Source organism: Ovis canadensis, chromosome 5, assembly GCF_042477335.2.
Source record: "Ovis canadensis isolate MfBH-ARS-UI-01 breed Bighorn chromosome 5, ARS-UI_OviCan_v2, whole genome shotgun sequence".
NCBI lineage: Eukaryota > Metazoa > Chordata > Mammalia > Artiodactyla > Bovidae > Ovis > Ovis canadensis.
The window spans coordinates 56,233,910-56,252,424 of record NC_091249.1 but is presented as its reverse complement, the minus strand read 5'-3'; the positions used below and the strand labels follow the sequence as shown (position 1 = coordinate 56,252,424).

The following is an 18,515-nucleotide window of genomic DNA, read 5'->3' as shown; positions in this document are numbered from 1 at the left end:
GTTGAGCAGCCACTGTATGCTAGGCTCCCATACAGGGCATTCTCTATGAAAGAGGAAGAGATGGGATGACCTTAGCTTCCTGTCCACCTCAAGGAAGTGGGGCTCACCGGATTATGAAGCCAGGCGGGTAGGTCTGGAAAGTTCTCTGAGGCTCTAGAACAGCTGAAAAGTCTCTTCCCCGCCATGCCTACCTCACACCCTGGTTTCTCAGAGGCCCTGACTGTCCCTTCTTATTGTTCCCTGGGTGTCCTTCCCCAACGTCTGTACTCAGGTGTCCTCTCCCACACCCAGCCTCTGGCTCCTCCTGCCCTTCCATGCTCCCTGCTGCAGCCCACCCATTCTTGCTTTGGAGCACAGGGTGGAAGTACTGTACTTGGCATACAGTAGGTGCTTAGTGAATGTTGGATTCTGTTACTACCATGGCTGCTAGGAGGTGCTCAGGCTTTTCAAAGATGAATGAATGAGCATGTCTGTAGTCCATATGTGGGCTCCCAGGTCTGGGACATCTCAAGTGGGCAACTGGTGGCAGTCAACAAGGAGGGCATGGTCAGGTATAGACCATCTGCGATCCCGCTTTAGTTGACAAAGGGCTGTCCGCTCAGCCGTCCTGGAAAGACTGGAACGGCGGGTCTGGCGCCCTAAGAGCCGGAGAGAGATGGGTGGTGCTGAGCGGCCCGCGTTCTCAAAAGGAAAACCTAGTCAGAATGAGACGGTTGGATGGCATCACCGACTCAGTGGACACGAGTTTGGGCAAATTTCTGGAGATTGTGAAGGAGAGGGAAGCCTGGCGTGCTGCAGTCCATGAGGTCGCAGAGTCAAACACGACTGAGCGAATGAACAACCAAAAGTCGGGAACGGACCGAAGGCTGGAAGGTTGGGCAAAAGCAGTTCACTTAGCCTCTTCTGGACCCCTAAAATCCCCCGGACCGCCACCAAGTGCAGACAGAGGGAGAGAGGTCCGTTAGTTCTTCCAGTCACCGACCTCCGCGAGATGGGGGTTCAGTTTAGTTCAGTCGCTCAGTCGTGTCTGACTCTTTGCGACCCCATGAATCGCCGCACGCCAGGCCTCCCTGTGTGTGCATCACCAACTCCCGGGGTTCACTCAGACTCACGTCCATCGAGTCAGTGATGCCATCGAGCCATCTCATCCTCTGTCGTCCCCTTCTCCTCCTGCCCCCAATCCCTCGCAGCATCAGAGTCTTTTCCAATGAGTCAACTCTTCGCATGAGGTGGCCAAAGTACTGGAGTTTCAGCTTTAGCATCATTCCTTCCAAAGAAATCCCAGGGCTGATCTTCAGAATGGGGAGGTGGTACTTAAGCTAGACCCTGCAACGTCACGGGCCTTTATGACGTCACGGCGCATCAGGTTAGTCTGCTTAGGGGAACAGCGGCCCCGGCCTAAAGAATTCCGCACAGGTTTTCTGGGGACGTAATTTAAAGACCGCAAATCAAATCATTTTTCAGCCAGAACACTCTACTGTGAGCCTATTTTCAGTATAGTTTTCTAGAGTCCAAAGTAGAAAACAGCTCCAACAGTCGTATTTCCTTTCAGTATATTTTATCACTTCTAAACGCTTCAGATATTGACTAATTTTGACGCTCGAGTTGCAGCGGTGGAGGCTAGTGGGGGCAATAGGCGAAAGACCCGGGCCAGACGCAGCCCCGCCCCTCGGCGCTCGCGAGCCGGCTGAGACTCCAGAAGGCGGAGCAACCGCGGGCCGACCGCCGGCTTCCCAGCGTGCACCGCCAGCGCAAGGAGGCCGCTCTAGCCGTCGCGGCGACTCGCTGGCGTCAGCTGGGGTGCGGAGGCGGAAGATGGCGGCGGCGGCCGGGCGGCTGTAAGCAGCGCGGCGGCGGCGAAGCCTGCCGATGGCGGCCAGGAGGCGTCCTCGGGGAGCCGCGGGCCGTTAGGGTGCTACGCTGGGCGGCATGTCGGAGCACGCGGCACCCGGGGCCCCGGGGCCTGGGCCCAACGGCGGTGGTGGCGGTGGTGGTGGCGGCGGCGGCGGCGGCCCGGCCCCCGCGCGCGGGCCTCGCACCCCCAACCTCAACCCCAATCCTCTCATCAACGTGCGCGACCGGCTTTTCCACGCGCTCTTCTTCAAGATGGCTGTCACCTACTCGCGCCTCTTCCCGCCCGCCTTCCGTCGACTCTTCGAGTTTTTCGTGTTGCTCAAGGTGACCGCAGCCCCAACCCTTAACCCTAGCGGATGGACCCCCCCTACCCCTGAGTTTCGACCTCTGACTCCGCCCGGGACAGAGGCATAGACCCGGCGGGGCCGGTTGTGACCCTTTCCTTAAGCCTGCCACCCCCGCCACCCTTCCCAGAAACTTCCACCCGGCAAGGCCCTAACCTCCCCGAGTTAGTGGCCCCTGATCCCGATTCCAGGAACTCACTCCCAGCCCCTCCAGGCCGCACCCCACCGCTGGCCTCGCCTTTCCCCGCGTCCCCACCTCGGGAGACCATAGCCCAGTCCCGCGACCCTCGACCCTGTCGCCTGGGATCTTCATCCCGGGATGACCCCGTCCCCACTACTGAGCCTGATCTCGCCGCGAACCGCATACCCGGGGATTCCGGGCCCAACGCCACTGCCGCCTCTTTGGACACACCCCCGGACCGCCCACCTGCACCGGAAGCTGCGCCCCACTTTTCTCTCCCCCTTTTTCTTGGGGCTGGCCTCCTGGAGCTCTTCTGCTCCAACTCAGATTCTACCCCTTCTGGGGGAAGGTGACCAGGCCGAGGTCACGTCACCAGGGTTTCTGGCAGAGCCCCAGCCAGCGGTGCCGCTGGTGGCTCGGTGAGGGGCGTCTCGCGGACCCGCCCCTCGTCCTCCCTTGGCTGTGCGGGCGGTTCGGCGGTTCCTGGAGGGCCGGCGCGGGTCCCTCCAAGGAGGGGTCTTAATCAGGGAGGGAGCCGCTGGGTGCCGGACCCCGGCTGTCTGGCGGGTCTGAGGAAATGGAGAAATGGCTGTTCTTGTTTGTGTCCTGTCCTGGGGGGCCCCCTGGGTGGGGGCTGGGACCATGGTTGCCGACTTAGGAGGGAGCTTGAATTCCTTGTCCACAGAAAGGGGTCTGAAGCAGGTGGGGACGGGCCAGCGAGGTTGGGTAGCAGGGGCGCGTGCAGGGCTGTCCTACAGACCTGGGAGTGGGTCCCCACTGAGCCTCTCAGGTCCTGAGCGGCAGCAGGTGTCCTCCCCGGGGGCCTGGACTCTGGAGTGTTCCTCAGTAGGGCTTCCCTTACCTGGTGCGTGGGAGCCATGAGCAGCTTGAGAGTGGGCAGAAGGCCGGGTGTGGGCGTGGTTGCCTCCTGGAAGAAAGTCCTGGCCTACCTGCACCCTCAGGAGGAGCCCGTGTCACCAGAGGGAGTGAGTGCCCTGTGTGAGGTGGGCCCCCACGGAGCTCAGCCTTCCTGAGAGTCCAGCCTGAGACCTTGGCTTTGTCCTTCTGCTTGCTTCCCAATTGGGACCAAGGAGCAAGTCAGGGATTGGGCCAACTGCACAGACAGGCTGCACATCCAGGCTGTGCCCCTGGTGTGGGGGCCCGTGGAATCAGGCCACCCTTAGCTCCCTACATCTTTTCTCTCCATGGCGCTGTGGCCAGAAGGCCCCCCTCAATTCTCAGGTCCCTCCCTGACCCCTGGTGCTTTTGGTTTCCCTCCTTTGCAAAGTGAAGGCTGAGCTAGTCAATCTGTGAGGCTGCCTGAGTTCCAGAAAGCTCCCTTCTTTGCTTTCCAGCTGCCTAGCTTCTGGACTCTTGTTGGAGATCAAGTTTCCCTCCCCACCTCACTTGGTCCCTCTTCCTATGGCACCTGTTCTGCTCCCACCTGCAGAACTGGTTCCCCCCCTCCCTTGCTCCCTGCCACCACGTGCCCCCTGCCACCTTGTGCCAGTCTTTGGGACCAGAGATGAGTGACTGACCGGGAGGAATGGGGAAGAGGCAGCAGCTGCCAGGGCAGGGTCCAAGTCAGAGCAGATGACCTCAGGCTGGGAGGAAGGAGGTGGGTGCAGGGATGGCGTGTGCAAAGGTCCTGGAGCTGGTGGGACAGCGTGGCCAGTGAGGTGGAGTGTTCAGTCACGGGGTACCAGAGGTTGGGGGCTAGAGTACCCAGGGCCTGTGATATGGCCAGGCCAGCTGCCAGGCAGAGGACAGAAAAGGCCTTGGATGGATTCCTGAAATGCTGAGAGGGATAAGGGGGCGGGGCCGCCTGGTGGGCGGGGCCGCCGGCTGTGTCTGCCGATAGGGTCTTAGGAGGCCGCTGTTTGCCAGCTTGTTCCAGGGAGGCTGTGGGGAACCAGGTCCAGCTCAGGGGCAGGCCTTGTCCAGTGGGGCGAGAGTCTTGGCCCGTCTCTAGGCACCCACCCAGCTGGTCAGGGTGATGGACCGTACCTGGGGTTTCAGTTCATGGTAGGGGGGGCTGTGAGGGGCGCTGGAAGGGACTCCAGGGTGACAGTGGGGACTTGGCCACTCTGAGGTCACGGGTACCCCATCTATCCATATGCCCCTCTCAGAACCTAGCTACCCTGCCTGGTGTTTCCTCCAGGTTTAACTCCTGGCTCCACCCTCTCCTGGCTGTGTGGCCTGTGCCTTGGTTTCCTGTCTGCAAACTGGAGATGATGGCAGGCATGTGCCTTGCAGAGACGAGCTCAGGCAGCCCCTGGCATCGTGCCACCTGCATGTCAGCACTTTCTGTGATGTCTCTGCATGTGGTGCAGTGTTGTCCTCATGGCCGAGGGTGAATGGTGTCCTGGACATGGCTCCTGCTGGACACTGGGGCCCAGAGAACACAGCTGGGGCTATGGGTCAGCTCTGACTGCAGCCTGCTGCCACCGTAGGCCCCACGCTTTCCTGACTCCCGTCGTCAGCTCACAGGTCCCCATACACGTTGTGGAGAGGTGCTTGGGATTCCCAGAGACACTGAGCCTGTGGCCACATCTCTGGCCTCGGTGCAGGCTGGCCTGTGAGAGGCTCTACAGCTGTGGAGGCCTGTACTAGGAAGGGTCCTCATTTCGGGGGGCGGGTCCCAGGCAGCTCCCCGCTGACCGCTCCCTGCCCTGCAGGCCCTGTTCGTGCTCTTTGTTCTGGCCTACATCCACATCGTCTTCTCCCGATCACCTATCAACTGCCTGGAGCACGTGCGTGACAAGTGGCCCCGTGAGGGCATCCTGCGGGTAGAGGTGCAGCACAACTCGAGCCGCGCGCCCGTCTTCCTGCAGTTCTGCGATGGTGGCCATGGCAGCTTCCCCGGCCTGGCCGTGGAGCCAGATGGCCTGGAGCTAGAGGAGGACGAGGAGGAGGAGCTGACCATGGACATGTTCGGGAACAGCTCCATCAAGGTGAGCAGCCGGGACGTGGTTAGGGCTGCAGGGGACACTCCTGACCTGCTGGGCCGTTTCCCAGCTGTTTACTGAAGGCCTGGTTCTAGGGTGCTGAGGGCAGACCGGCTGAGAAGCAGGCTTTGGGCTCAGAGCCCTGAGGTGGTTCTGGCTATCCTTGGTGCTGTGGCTGCCCACAGGATGGGAAGCCTAGAGGGAGGGCTGTGCTCAGGTGGCCAGAGGTGGGTGTGGGTGGAGCGCTGGTACAGACCAGCAGGAGGCCACATGTCGCTGATCCTGTCCCTCAGACCCTCACCCAGAAATCTCGGAGCTCAGTGTTGGAGTTAGGGCTTTCATGGGTCGGGGTACATCTCCTTCCATTGGAGGCGGGTAGAGACCTTCAGGCCAAGCCTTAGGTACCAAGGGCCTGCTGACCTCTGCTTCCCACTGTGCAGTTTGAGCTGGACATCGAGCCCAAGGTGTTCAAGCCACCAGGTGGCCCCGAGGCCTTAAATGACAGCCAGGAGTTCCCATTCCCTGAGACGCCCCCAAAAGGTACCACCACTCCCTGGGGCTACGTCCAGTGATGGAGGTGGGGGTGTGGTACAGTCCCCCCAGACCTCCCAGGAGAGGGCTCCTTTACTGACCAGCCGTCCCTGCATGCAGCCTGGCCGCAAGACGAGTACATCGTGGAGTACTCGCTGGAGTACGGCTTCCTGAGGTTGTCACAGGCCACACGCCAGCGGCTCAGCATCCCCGTCATGGTGGTCACACTGGGTGAGTGCCCCTGCCGAGCAGAGCAAGGCCCAGGGGAGGGACCTCCTTCCTCCTCAATCTTGGGTATCTTCCTCAGGGAGGGGTGACCCGGAAGCACTTGTGTCCAAGGTCTCAGGGTTGCCCTTGCTGCCCAATTGCAGGAAACTTCCCAGGGCTCCATTCCTCCACACGTGTCAGTCACAGCTCTGCCGGGCAGTGGAGTTCTGTGTCCCTGGACTAACATCGCTGTCCCGGTCCTGCCCACAGATCCCACGCGGGACCAGTGCTTTGGTGACCGTTTCAGCCGCCTGCTGCTGGCCGAGTTCCTGGGCTATGATGACATCCTCATGTCCAGCGTGAAGGGCCTGGCAGAGAATGAGGAGAACAAAGGTGCGGGGCGAAGGCGGGGCCTGCTTAGGTGGGGCTTGGGCTGGGGCGCTTGCTCACTGCCTCTTCCGCTCCACCCCTCATGCAGGCTTCCTGAGGAATGTGGTGTCTGGGGAGCACTACCGCTTTGTGAGCATGTGGATGGCCCGCACGTCCTACCTGGCTGCCTTCGTCATCATGGTCATCTTTGTGAGTGCCTCAAGCAGGGTGGGGAGGGGCAGGGTGGGGCCGGAGGAGCAGGGCAGCCATCCAAGGCCTCATGGTGGCCCACTTGCAGACCCTGAGTGTGTCCATGTTGCTGCGCTACTCTCACCACCAGATCTTCGTCTTCATTGGTGAGTATCCCCTCTGGCCACCTCCCCTGCCCCTCCCCCCTTCCGGGCGCCTCACCCGGTCTGCCCGCCCGGTGCCCTCTCCCGCAGTGGACCTGCTGCAGATGCTGGAGATGAACATGGCCATCGCCTTCCCCGCAGCGCCCCTGCTGACCGTCATCCTGGCCCTCGTGGGTGAGGACCCTGTGCCCCCACACCCTGCCCCCTTCCCTGGCATGCTGGCCACCCACCTCAACTGGGGGCTCCTGTCTCCCCCCACCAGGAATGGAGGCAATCATGTCTGAGTTCTTCAATGACACCACCACAGCCTTCTACATCATCCTCATCGTGTGGCTGGCTGACCAGTATGATGCCATCTGCTGCCACACCAACACCAGCAAGCGGCACTGGCTTCGGTGGGCACCGGGGGCCGTGTGGTCTGGGGTGGAGGCAGCTGGGTGGGCAGCACCTCACTGTTCCCCTTGCAGGTTCTTCTACCTGTACCACTTTGCCTTCTACGCCTACCACTACCGCTTCAATGGGCAGTACAGCAGCCTGGCACTCGTCACCTCCTGGCTCTTCATCCAGGTGAGGTGGGCGTTCCTTGCGACTGGTGGCCCGAGGGTCCAGCCTGTTGGGGGTCCCTCGCCTGACACGGTGCCTGCCCCCCCAGCATTCCATGATCTACTTCTTCCACCACTACGAACTACCCGCCATCCTGCAGCAGATCCGTGTCCAGGAGATGCTGCTGCAGACACCACCACTGGGCCCCGGAACCCCCACGGCCCTGCCAGATGACCTGAACAATAATGGAGGCATCCCACCTATCACCCCCGACGCTGCCAGCCAGTCCCCTGCCCTGGGCCCTGGCTTGCCAGGTGCTGGTGGGGGCCCCGGGCCCGTGGCTGAGGCACCTAGCTCCCTGGTGGCCGCAGCGGCCTCAGTGGCTGCAGCAGCCAGTGGTGACCTGGGTTGGATGGCAGAGACAGCTGCCATCATCACAGATGCCTCCTTCCTGTCTGGCCTGAGCGCCTCTCTCCTGGACCAGCGGCCAGGCAGCCCCCTGAGCCCCAGTGGGGGGCTCCTACGGGGCCCCCAGGACAGTGCCCCTACAAGCAACTCTCCAGGGTCTGATGCAGTCCCTCAGACCACTGGGGGGGGCAGGCCCAGCCCTGCATCCACCGATCTAGTGGATACGCCCTCGGAAGTCGGCTCCTGAGCCCTGGGCAGCTGACGGCCTCTATCCCTGGCTGTCCAAGCCAGCTGGGTGTGACCTGGCTGGAGCCCTCAGGGGTCAGGGAGACTGTCCCCAGTGGCTCTGGGAATGCTCAGCCTGCCTTAGGTGGTTTGGGGTCCATCAGGTTTGCTGGGAGGCAGGTGTCTCTCCCCCAGGGCATGGGGCCAGCCTACAGCCTGTCCCTGGTGGGTCTCCTCAGCTAGTAAATCAAGACCAGCCTATGAACCAGGGTAGAAGGGGTGGGGGCTCCATGGAAGGTTCTGAAAGGGTGGTGAAGGGTCTGGAGCAAGCTGCCCCGGAGCAAAGCATCGGGTGGGGCTGGCTTAGCTGGTGCTCTGTCATGCCCAGTGCCTTTCCACGGCCACCCTACGTGCCCGGGCTGGGGGCCCGGGAAGGTGGAGCTCGGCCTCGATGGCGCATAGGCGCCAACATCTAAGGCAGCCAGGGGATCCCGGGTTCCGCCCTGCTGTGGGTGGGGAGATGGCCGGTGACCCAACCCAATCACTCTGTGAGGAATGCAGAAGAGCGCTCATTCCACTCTTATTTAATTGCAGTGTACAAAATGGTGTTTGTATATAGAATAAACTGTTGACAGCGTCCAGCCAGCGTCTGTGTGTTGGGGGGTGGGGTGGGGTGGGGTGGGGGGAGCCTAGGGAGACTCGCGGGAAGGGAGGTTCCACCCTATGGACGGGTGGCCCCCCCTCAGAGCAGGTGCAGTAGGTGGAGAAGGGCTGGATCCCACTTCAGGAGGCCACCTCCGGTGCTTCCTCGCAGGCCAGGAGCCACGTGCACGGCAGCTCACAGGTGCTGTCCCTAAGCTGGGCCAGGAGTGCCCTGCGCCGCAGCAGTGCCTGGTGGAGCCTTTCCTGCGCGCCTGCAATGCGCTGCTCCAGCTCCTCCAGCTCCCCGGGGAGCGGGGCGCCAGACCGAAGCTCAGCGGGCGGGCCATTGGAACAGACGGGGGCCTCAGGTGGCGCGGCCCCGGCTGCATCCAAATCTGGGACGTCCGCGTCGGGGGAGGCAGAGACCACAGTATGGTCCAGCAGGAAACGCACTCGATGTTCCCTCACTGCGGTGGGGCGCACCCGTGTCCAGCCCCCTGGGCCCGCAGGGGTAGCCTGTGTGTTCTGCGACTCCTCGAGACCCCTAGGGGATGGATGGGCTGGGCAGCCACGTCCTACCCACAGTCCCCGTCTGCCCTTTAGGGTCAAAGTTCCTGAGGAGGCCGCCAGTGGAAGGTGTGGACCCAGGCGACAGTCAGAGGGCAGGTGTGGGAGTTGCTGGGGTGTAGAACCGCCCCCCAAGCCCCTTACCTCGACTCCGCCTCTTCCTGCCCCTCTGGCAGCTCTGTGTTGAGGGCGCGATGAATTCTCTAGGAGCCAAGAATTCAGCTCAGTGGGAAGACAGGACCCTCCCTCAGCCCCCCTCCCGCACCACCACCCGCTGGGTTGGCCAGCTCCTCACCTGACTCGTGTGCAGCCAGTACTGCAGCTTGTTGCCCCTTCGGATGCGTGGCAGCGCCAGGTGGTAGAAGATGTGCTCACCCAGGGAGCTGAGCAGAGCACTACCCAGACCCAGGCAGAGCAGCACAAAGAGTCCGGAGAAGTGGTAGATGCCCATCTGCAGGGTCTGTGGGCAGGATGCTGGAGTTGGGTGCCATTGGAGAAGGCAATGGCACTCCACTCCAGTACTCTTGCCTGGAAAATCCCACGGACGGAGGAGCTTGGTAGGCTGCAGTCCATGGGGTCGCTAAGACTCGGACACGACTGAGCAACTTCACTTTCACTTTGCACTTTCATGCACTGGAGAAGGAAATGGCAACCCACTCCAGTGTTCTTGCCTGGAAAATCCCAGGGACAGGGGAGCCTAGTGGGCTGCCGTCTACGCGGTCGCACAGAGTCGAACATGACTGAAGCGACTCAGCAGCAGCAGCAGCAGCAGCAGCAACAGGCGCATAGTCCCTCTAGGTCATAGCAGACCCCGGGGGAGCCCGGACCTTGGAAGGGAGTGGGGACAGAGGTTGGGCCAGAGAGAAGGGCCTGGGGCTACATTTTCAGAGGTTTCATGGACAAGAGGGCACTAGAGCTGGGGTTTTGTAGGATGAATAGAATGCACAAAAGCAGGCAAATACACTAGTCTTGGGAATGAGCAGAGGTTCTCTACTCTGGTGAAGGACCACGCAGGTTCGGGGGCTCCCCCATGCCGACCCCCACCCCACGTGCGGGGACCTGCCGCACCTCCGTCACCGCGAAGACCCGCTTCCCACAAGGCACCATCTTGTACCACTTGTCGTGCAGTAAGTCGATGAAGCCGGAGGACTTGTAGCGGCTGATGAACTCGGACAGGTTGGAGGTGAGCGGTGAATTTCTGGGGAGTCCGATACCATAGCCTGGGGGAGGCCGGGCATTGGGTTGGGACCAGGCTGGACGCAGACCCAGAGGAGCGGAACCCTCCTGGAGCCCGCAGATCACTGGTTCTGTGGACTCCTCACCCTCAATGACGAAGGGCTTGCCCACGGTCAGCAGCCTGCAGTCGGCGTCGATGGACACCTCATAGTCCAGGAGGGACTTGTCCATGATGAAGGCGTTGAGCTTGGGGGGATCGCTCCTGCGGAGGGCATGGGGACAGGGTGAGCATCCCCGCCCGCCCGCGTGGCCCCGCCCCGCGCCCCGCCCCGCGCGCCCCCCTCACGTGAGCATGGCGACTCCGTGGGGAGTGGTAGGTGCGCTATGGCGCCGCATGTGCGAGTACATCTCCGGGAAGCTTTTCTTGATGTAGGCCTCGGCGCTGCTCTCCCACACCGTGCCGAACCGGAACCCCTGAGACGGGTGGTGCAGCTGCGGGCCAGCGCCCAATCAGCACAGAAGGGCCTCGACCCCTGCCCCCGCTCCCCCTTCACGCCCCGCTTTCGCTGAAGAATTGATGCTTTTGAACTGTGGTGTTGGAGTTGAGGGTCCCTTGGACAGCAAGGAGATCCAACCAGTCAATCCTAAACGAAATCAGTCCTGAATATTCATTGGAAGGACATAGCCTGAAGCTGAAACTCCAGTACTTTGGCCACCTGATGCAAAGAACTGACTCCTTGGAAAAGACCCTGATGCTGGGAAAAATTGAAGGCAGGAGGAGAAGGGGACAACAGAAGATGAGATGGTTGGATGGCATCACCAACTCGATGAACATGAGTTTGAGCAAGCTCCAGGAGTTGGTGATGGACTGGGAAGCCTGTCGTGCTGCAATCCATGGAGTCGCAAAGAGTCTGACAGGACTGAGCGACTGAATTGAACTGAACTGAGGCCACACTGACCGGGGCCTCCTTGGTGGGGTATGAACCTCCAAAAAGCTGGACCTGAGGTAAGCAGGACTGTCCAGAATTTTCTGTGGAAGAAAACGCTCTACAACTGTGCTGTTCTCAAATGGCTGTTGCATGCTTTCAATTAAATCAATTTAAAAAGCCACATGTGGAGAGTGGCTGGCCCATCTAGATCTCCTTAAAATGGTTTACAGAGGACACTAGGGTGGTGGTGGATTGGGCAGGCAGCATGTGTGCTAAGTCGCTTCCACTGTATAGCCTGCCACGCTCCTCTGTTCATGGGATTCTTCAGGCAAGAATACTGGAGTGAATTGCCATTGTCTCCTCCAGAGAATCTTCCTGACCCAGGGATCAAACCCATGTCTCCTAATATGTCTTCTGAATTGGCAGGTGGGTTCTTTACCATTATCGCTAACTGGGAAGCCCTGGATGGGGGGTGACAGAAGAGGCTAAACACCACTCAGAGACAAAATCAGCCAGATCCAAACACTGGGAGGTACTCTGGGGCAAAACACAAAACAACTTCAACAAACAAATCACTAGTGAAAAAGGAGTGTCAAAATGACCCTCTGGGCCCTTCTCAGGACAGACCACCCCCTTGTCCTCTGCCTGCCTTTTGTCTATAGGAAATAGCTCCTAGGCCTTCCCTGAGTTCAAAAGAATAAATCAAAGAAGTGACAAAATGCAGAAACAAAGGAAAAGAGTCAAGACAAAAATAGTTTAGTGATTAAAACAAAGGACTTTTAATTTCTTCTCAGGTGCTATAGCTAATATCGAGAGCCAGCGGATCCTCGGTGGTCCAGTGGTAAGATTCTGCACTTCTACTGCAAGGAACATGGATTCAGTCCCTGGTCAGGGAACTAACAGCCCATATGCCATGCAGTGTGACCAAAAAAAAAAAAAAAATCCTGAGCCAGGTCCTTTCAGCTGTTTCCCCCTGCCCCCAGGTGGTAGAAGTTAACTATGCTGCCCATAAGCACAGAGGCCCTAGGCTGATTAGAACCAGAGGGTTAATGATGGTGACTCCTGAGTGCCTCACCACCAGCCAGTCAGAAGAATGTCCACCACCTGATCACACACACCCTGAAGACCCCCTCCCTCACCCTGTCTTTAAAGTCTTTTCCCCAATATTAAAAAACAAACAAATGAAAACCACTTTTCCCTGAGGGCCACCTAGGAGTTCAGGTCTTAAGCACTAGCTGCCTGGACTCCTTGCTTGGCACCTGCGATAAACCCTGTGGTTTCCTTCACTATGACCCCATGTCAATAGAATGGTTTCACTGCCCACCAGTGAGTGGATCTAAGTTTGATTTGATAACTAAGAGGTTTCTGCCATCCTCGATGTCTGTGCATTTTGGATCCAGATTCAAACAAACTGTGGCAGGGTTGGGGGAAGACAACTGAGAAAATGGGTCCCTGATGTTTAAATTTCCCAAATATTCATAATGAAATGACAGGAGGCCTGGGTCTTGCTTTAGGATAATTCAGTGACTGGGGTTGGTGCGTGAATGAAACTGGCCAACAGTTATTTTAGAGCTGGGCAATGGTTTCATTCATGGTTATTCTTGTTCCAGAATATTAAAATTTTTTCATTAAAAGAGAAAAATATGTAGGCCAGGGCATGCCCTGTTCTGCCCACAGTCCTCTAGGACTCCCAGTGAAAATTCTAAGCCAAGCTGTTTTCAAGGGCCACATCCTCCCACACCTGCAGGCCCTGCCCTGTCCCCTTCCTGCCCTCCCCTCCTCCTCCCTCTACCCTCCTCAACCCCTCTGCTCCAGACACAAGGCTTCCTCGCTGCTCCTCCAATACATCAAGCACAGTCCTGCCCTAAGGCCTTTGCACCGGTTGCCACTGCTTACCGCATTCCTCCCTGATACCAAGCACCTCAGGTGTCAGGCCTCTCCGAGGCATTCCTGACCCCCACTGGAGAAATCTTCCTCTCCATCGTGCCCTGTGTCCCCAACTCTAATTTTCCTCCATGGGCCTTTTTTGGGGGGCTGCGCTGGATCTTAGTTGTGGCATATGAGATCTAGTTCCCCAACCACCGATGGAACCCAGGCCCCCTGCATTGGGAGCACGGAGTCTTAGCCACTGGACTACCATGGATGTCCCTGCCCTGCCTGGAACTTTACCACCATGTCACACACCATCCTTTTTGCTTCTCTTTCCGTTCTCACCAGCACCCTTGCCTGTGTTGTCCCGGCTTGGGGCTGGGCTCAGTATGAGTTTGAGAGAAGGAATAGCTGCCCTCTCTGGGGTGAGGATAGAGGTGGGGGTATTAGACTTCTCAGCTCTGACCATAAACCCCCTGCAGTTGCCCACCTTGGGGTCGTGGATCCCAGACAGCTCCTCGAAAGTCTTGTCCCCGACCATGACGGCAGCCAGGTTGGCCGTGTAGCTGGACAGCACGAGCAGGCAGAAGATGGCCCACAGGTTCATGAGGAGGCGGCCCGTTGGGCACTTGGGCGTCTTGCTGGATACCGTGCGTCCAAAGAGGATGGCATAGCAGAGGTTGAGGGCAGAGGAGTAGGAGAACACGGTGTCCCGGTTGCGGCCGCGGGGCGTTAGGCCGAAGGGGCTGCGCCACTCGTAGAGGGTGAGGAAGAGTGCGGTCAGGTGCAGTGCAGCGAAGACGCCCAGCCACATGGACCAGTGCAGCGGCCACATGAAGGCACCAATGGGCGACGCCGTGTCGCGTGCACGCACCATGATGCCCAGGCTGGTGGAGAAGAAAGGGCTAGTGAAGTCCACCACCTGTGAGCGGGCCGAATTGATGCTGAAGCTGGTGACGGCCATGTGCGCCCGCCCGGCCAGCAGGTCGCCCACCAGGCCAGTCCAGCGGCCGTCGCGCAGCGCGCCGTACTTGCCATCGCCCACAATGTAGAGCTCGAAGTCAAAGGGTGTGTCCTCCGCCAGGCGCTCCAGCAGGTCGATGCAGTAGCCGTAGCAGCACCTGCGCAGCGCGCGGGGCGCCGAGCCATCGGCCAACGCGGCAAAGAGTGCGTCCAGAGTGGCCGAATCGTTGGTGCCAGGGGCCAGGCACAGTTGCCCTGCTGGGCACCGCCCATCTTCGTCTGGCTGGCGAGCGAACACAAACGGATGCTCCACCAGCGTCACCACCCTCAGCTTGGGCCGTGCCTGTGCTCCGGGCAGGGGTGGGGACTGCTCGGCCGCACCCCACGCCTCCAACTCCAGCCGCCCATCCTGCCAGTGACCCAGCGTGGCCCAGGCCGGGGCGCCCCTCAGGTCCTGGCGGAGGCTCCACAGGCAGAAGCGGCGGGAGATGTGCACCTGCGAGGAGCTGGTTACCCACACCGGCCCTGTGTGGCCCCAGAAGGATGTGTTGGCCAGGAACCTGGTGGGGGTGGGGATGGCATCAGGGCAGAGGGATCCCTCCCCCGAGGTGAGACCTGTGGCCTTGCGGCTCAGACACACTCGGGGCCACTGGAGGCTCTATTGAGCCCCACATTCCACGACCCCTTCCAAGCAGGATACCCGCGCCCTGGGGACTGGGGCAGTGTCCCAGCCCTGAGCCAAGGGCTGCTGCCCAGTTCAGAGGCCCAGGTGGGGCCTTCTGGTTTCTGGGCGCTGTCCCCCTCTAGGGCCCCGGTGATCAGAAGGTGATTCATTTCAGCAGTCTCACTCATTCTTTCTCCTCCCTTCCCTCTTCTCCCAAAGCCCCCACCCCAGCCCCGCAGAATCCCCTTCTTAGGTTCTGCTTTCATGCAAGATGGACACAGCATCTGGCACACAGCAAACACTCGATCTTGTCACCTGTCATGGCCCACTGGCAGAGGTGGCTTCCTGCAGCCGGGGCCCTGCTCACCGTGCCAAGAGGCGGCCCGAAGACTCGGGCTCTGGTGGCGGCAGGTCACTGCAGTTGACTGTGGCGGGAAGCAGGGCGCGCTCTGGCTGCACGCGGGCAGCACTGTCCAGCGCTCGGGTCACTAGCTCCACTACATCCTGGATGGCAGCCTCCAGTGGGGGCCGGGCCACCTCGCCGAGCGCCAGCACTCCGGGTGGCAGGCCCTCAGTGGGCAGGGCCTCAGGGGGCAGCGGCGTGCCCAGCAGCCAGCGGGGACCGGGGGGTGCAGCCTGCAGCACCTGTTGGGAGCGGGCCACATCGCAGCCCAGGAGTATGGCTGCGGGGACCAGGGTCTTCCCTCCGGCTGGTGCCCCCAGGAGTGCCAGGCGTGCGCTCAGCCCTGCATTGCCCAGCTCCAGCCGGCTCAGGTCCAGCACAAGCTTCGGGGCCCGGCCCGCCCGGCTTGTCCACAAGACCACCAGGCTGCCAGGGTCACGTACACGGCAGAGCACCAGGCCGACGTCCTCCCAGGTGTGAGCCCGCAGCACGGATACCAGCACATCCAGCAGTGTCTCAAGGGGGCTGGCCCAGTCCAGCTGCAGGTGGAACGGGTTCTGGCAGAGGGGTTGGTCAAGTTAGGGCTGGCGACCTCACAGTCCCACCACACTCTTCCCACCCCCATCTGTACATGTCCAATAAACACACATCATCTTGCGCTGATGTAGGGAGTGGGCCTCATTGCAGCCCAGGAGTATGGCTGAGGGGACCAGGGCCTTCCCCCCTTCCCTCCCCCTCTGCTAGTGCCCGCAGGAGTGGCAGGCGTGCGCACAGCACCTGCTCCTGACAGGTGCTACAGGCTGAGTCCCCTGGCTGCTGCTAGCTACTCAAAGGACCTTGAGTCTACCTCCTCCCAGCCCAGCCCCTGCTCTATACCCCTCTGTGGCTCCCCATCGCCATCAGCACAAAGCCTCGCCCTGCCTTGACCTGCAAGGCCTGCTCTTTTGACTCCAGTCACTCAGAGTTTTTGGATTCCCCAGCTGGAAGAAAGACCTTTCCTCATCTAGGTCAGCCAACTCCTACACATCCTTCAAAACCTAGCTACATATCCCCTCTCTATTCAGACTTACCCAGGCCAACCAGGCACTGAAGGGCCCCACTTTGTGCCCGGGGCACCCCAAAAGTTCTCCTGGATTTGCTTTCAGTGTGGGATGAGAACTTTACCAGACACCTCGGGTAGGCAAGATGTTGTCTGGGTGGGGACAGGGTGCTGAATGCCGGGAGAAAGGCTGGAGACTACTGCTCAGTCCCTGGCGTGGGCGAGGAGGGGGAAAGGGGAAGAGGGGGCAAGCCATTATCTCCCCAAAGCCTGATAGGTCCAACTGCAGGGATGCAGTTCCTGGATCTGGCTGCAGAGGGCCCCACAGGCCTGGATTTGGGTCCTGCATCTCTCCCACTGGGAGGGGGCAGGAACGGAGTGGAGGTGGGTTAAAGAGACCCCAGGCCTCCTCTAGGATCAGGGTCTCCCTGCCTTCAGAAGAAGGAAGACCTGGAGGGGGCTTCAAGGTGGGTTGGGAGGCCCCCTGCCAGACCCCACATCCAGGCATTGGGCCCCTTCCAGCTGGTCCTGAGAGGAGGGGTCTCTCCCTGGGGCACCGAGGGGTTCCCAGAGCCCTGCCAGTCACTCTCTCTCCTCTTTCCCATTCTCTACTTATTCGGACCCAATTTCCAGTCTGGGGGTGGAAATAAGACAATGAACTCCAAGGTCGAGGAGTGGCGGAGGAAGACAAGGGTTTTGGTGTCTGGGGATCTGAGGAGGCTGTGGGTCAAGGAGGCTGTGGGTGGGGGCGGCCTAGCCTCGAGGATGCCTCGAGGATGCCTCGAGGATCGGAGGATGCTGACGGGAGAAAGGCCTCCAGCTTCAGCCTCTGAAACTGTTGCCCCTGGAGAGTGGGCAGGGAGACTCGTTTCCCCATCCCAGCCTTGCGATCCTGCCGGGTGGGGATCCGAAGGCGCCCCTGGACCCTACAAGGGGGTCTCGGTCCCAGGGGGTCTACACCTCCGAGGCCCAGGGAAGCTCCCTGTGGGATCCGCCGTCTGGAGTCCAGAGGCGTCCCGCGGGGTCCCGAGCCGCAGGTCCGTGGCTCTAGGTCCCTGCGTCCCGGGGCTCCCGTCTCCCATTCCGGGACCCTGATCCCCGGGGACATCCTTTGTCCAGGGATCCAGGGCCTCTGCCATCCGACTCCGAGTCTCCGCCCATCTACGGTCCAGAAGTCCGAGTCCCCGTGCGTCCCAAGGACTGTCTCCAGACCCCCGGACCCCAAGCCCCAGGAGCTTCCCGGGGCCTCTCCCATCCGGCCCCGGATCCCCGCGCGTACCGGGGAGCCAAGGGGCGCGCGCGCTTGCCGCCGCAGCACACTGAGCACGGGGGTCTCGGTGGCGGACGCCAGGAAGTGCAGCTGCAGCAGCTCGGGTCGCGTCTCGGGGAAGGCGATCAGGGCCGCCACTCCCGGTGCCGTCAACACCTGGCACAGACCGCGGGCTAGCGAGGCGGGGTCGCGGGCGGGGGTAGCGGCGGCTACCAGCTCCAGGCTCAGGTTGTGGGGCAGCCGCGGCGCCAGGGAGGCCCGGGCTAGGGCGGCGCGGGCGCGGGCGCGGGCTGCGGGCGCGCGGGGCAGGAGGGCGCCCAGGCGCACCGAGCCCCCCAGGCGCGCTAGGACGCCGCACGGGTGCGGGTGGCCCCCGGCGGGACCCGGCCCCAGCACCAGCGCCAGGCCGAGCCACAGCGCCGTCACAAACTCCATCCCAAAGTTGCCGGCGGGTTCCACGGGGCGGAGCCGGGGATGGCATCCCGGGAGGCAGGATCTCGCGCGCCCTCGCCGCACCCTCTCCGCCCCTGCCGGGCCGGCTCCTCCCTCCCTGCTGGAGTCCACCCGCCTTCGCCCGCCCTCTCCCCTCCTAGTCCCTCAGTGCTAGGGAAGCCACTTGGGAGGAATCGGATCCACGACGCAGGGGGAGAAACTGAGGCTCAAATGATCTCAACAGGCGGGGGTTGGGGTGGGGTCTAACCACCGCTATCCCTGGCTCTGTGCCCACTCTACAGATGAGAAAGCCGAGGTTAGCAGCAGGGAGGGATTTTGCATCAAAATTGGTCCCCACACTCAGCCCTGGATCCTTCATCCCCCTCCTCCAGCCTGGAAATATTTCTCATTGATAAGGCAGGGAAACTAAGGCCCAGAAGGGGTCAGTTTGCCTCCACAGTCACACAGCAGCACTGTTCCCTCCCCCAGGAAGCAGTGTCTACCCAGACCAACCCCCCTGGGTGTGCTCTACCATCGTGGGTAGCTGGGGAAACTGAAGCAGACCTGTCTGATGGGAACCTATAGGGCAGATCTCATG

General features: G+C 61.0%; 2 protein-coding genes across 3 annotated transcripts; one reads left to right on the top strand and one right to left on the bottom strand.

Annotated features, from left to right (window-relative positions):
- Window positions 1–1,720: 1,720 nt before the first annotated feature.
- TMEM259 (transmembrane protein 259) lies at window positions 1,721–8,604 on the top strand. Of its 2 annotated transcripts, none has more exons than XM_069591950.1 (11): window positions 1,721–2,178; window positions 5,058–5,333; window positions 5,768–5,867; window positions 5,979–6,089; window positions 6,336–6,458; window positions 6,544–6,644; window positions 6,733–6,790; window positions 6,878–6,961; window positions 7,050–7,182; window positions 7,255–7,354; window positions 7,440–8,604. In XM_069591950.1, the coding sequence occupies exons 1-11, from the start codon at window positions 1,930–1,932 to the stop codon at window positions 7,983–7,985; spliced, it is 1,881 nt and encodes a 626-aa protein (XP_069448051.1). In that variant the 5' UTR covers window positions 1,721–1,929; the 3' UTR covers window positions 7,986–8,604. The 2 variants fall into 2 exon arrangements, with proteins under 2 accessions (XP_069448051.1, XP_069448052.1); XM_069591951.1 differs by having other exon boundaries at window positions 1,728–2,178; window positions 6,881–6,961.
- GRIN3B (glutamate ionotropic receptor NMDA type subunit 3B) lies at window positions 8,532–17,938 on the bottom strand. Its single transcript, XM_069591949.1, has 9 exons — window positions 17,495–17,938; window positions 15,141–15,733; window positions 13,637–14,669; window positions 10,695–10,840; window positions 10,495–10,610; window positions 10,241–10,392; window positions 9,468–9,632; window positions 9,317–9,375; window positions 8,532–9,149 (listed from the first exon to the last, which is right to left on the bottom strand). The coding sequence occupies exons 1-9, from the start codon at window positions 17,918–17,920 to the stop codon at window positions 8,747–8,749; spliced, it is 3,093 nt and encodes a 1,030-aa protein (XP_069448050.1). The 5' UTR covers window positions 17,921–17,938; the 3' UTR covers window positions 8,532–8,746.
- Window positions 17,939–18,515: the final 577 nt, after the last annotated feature.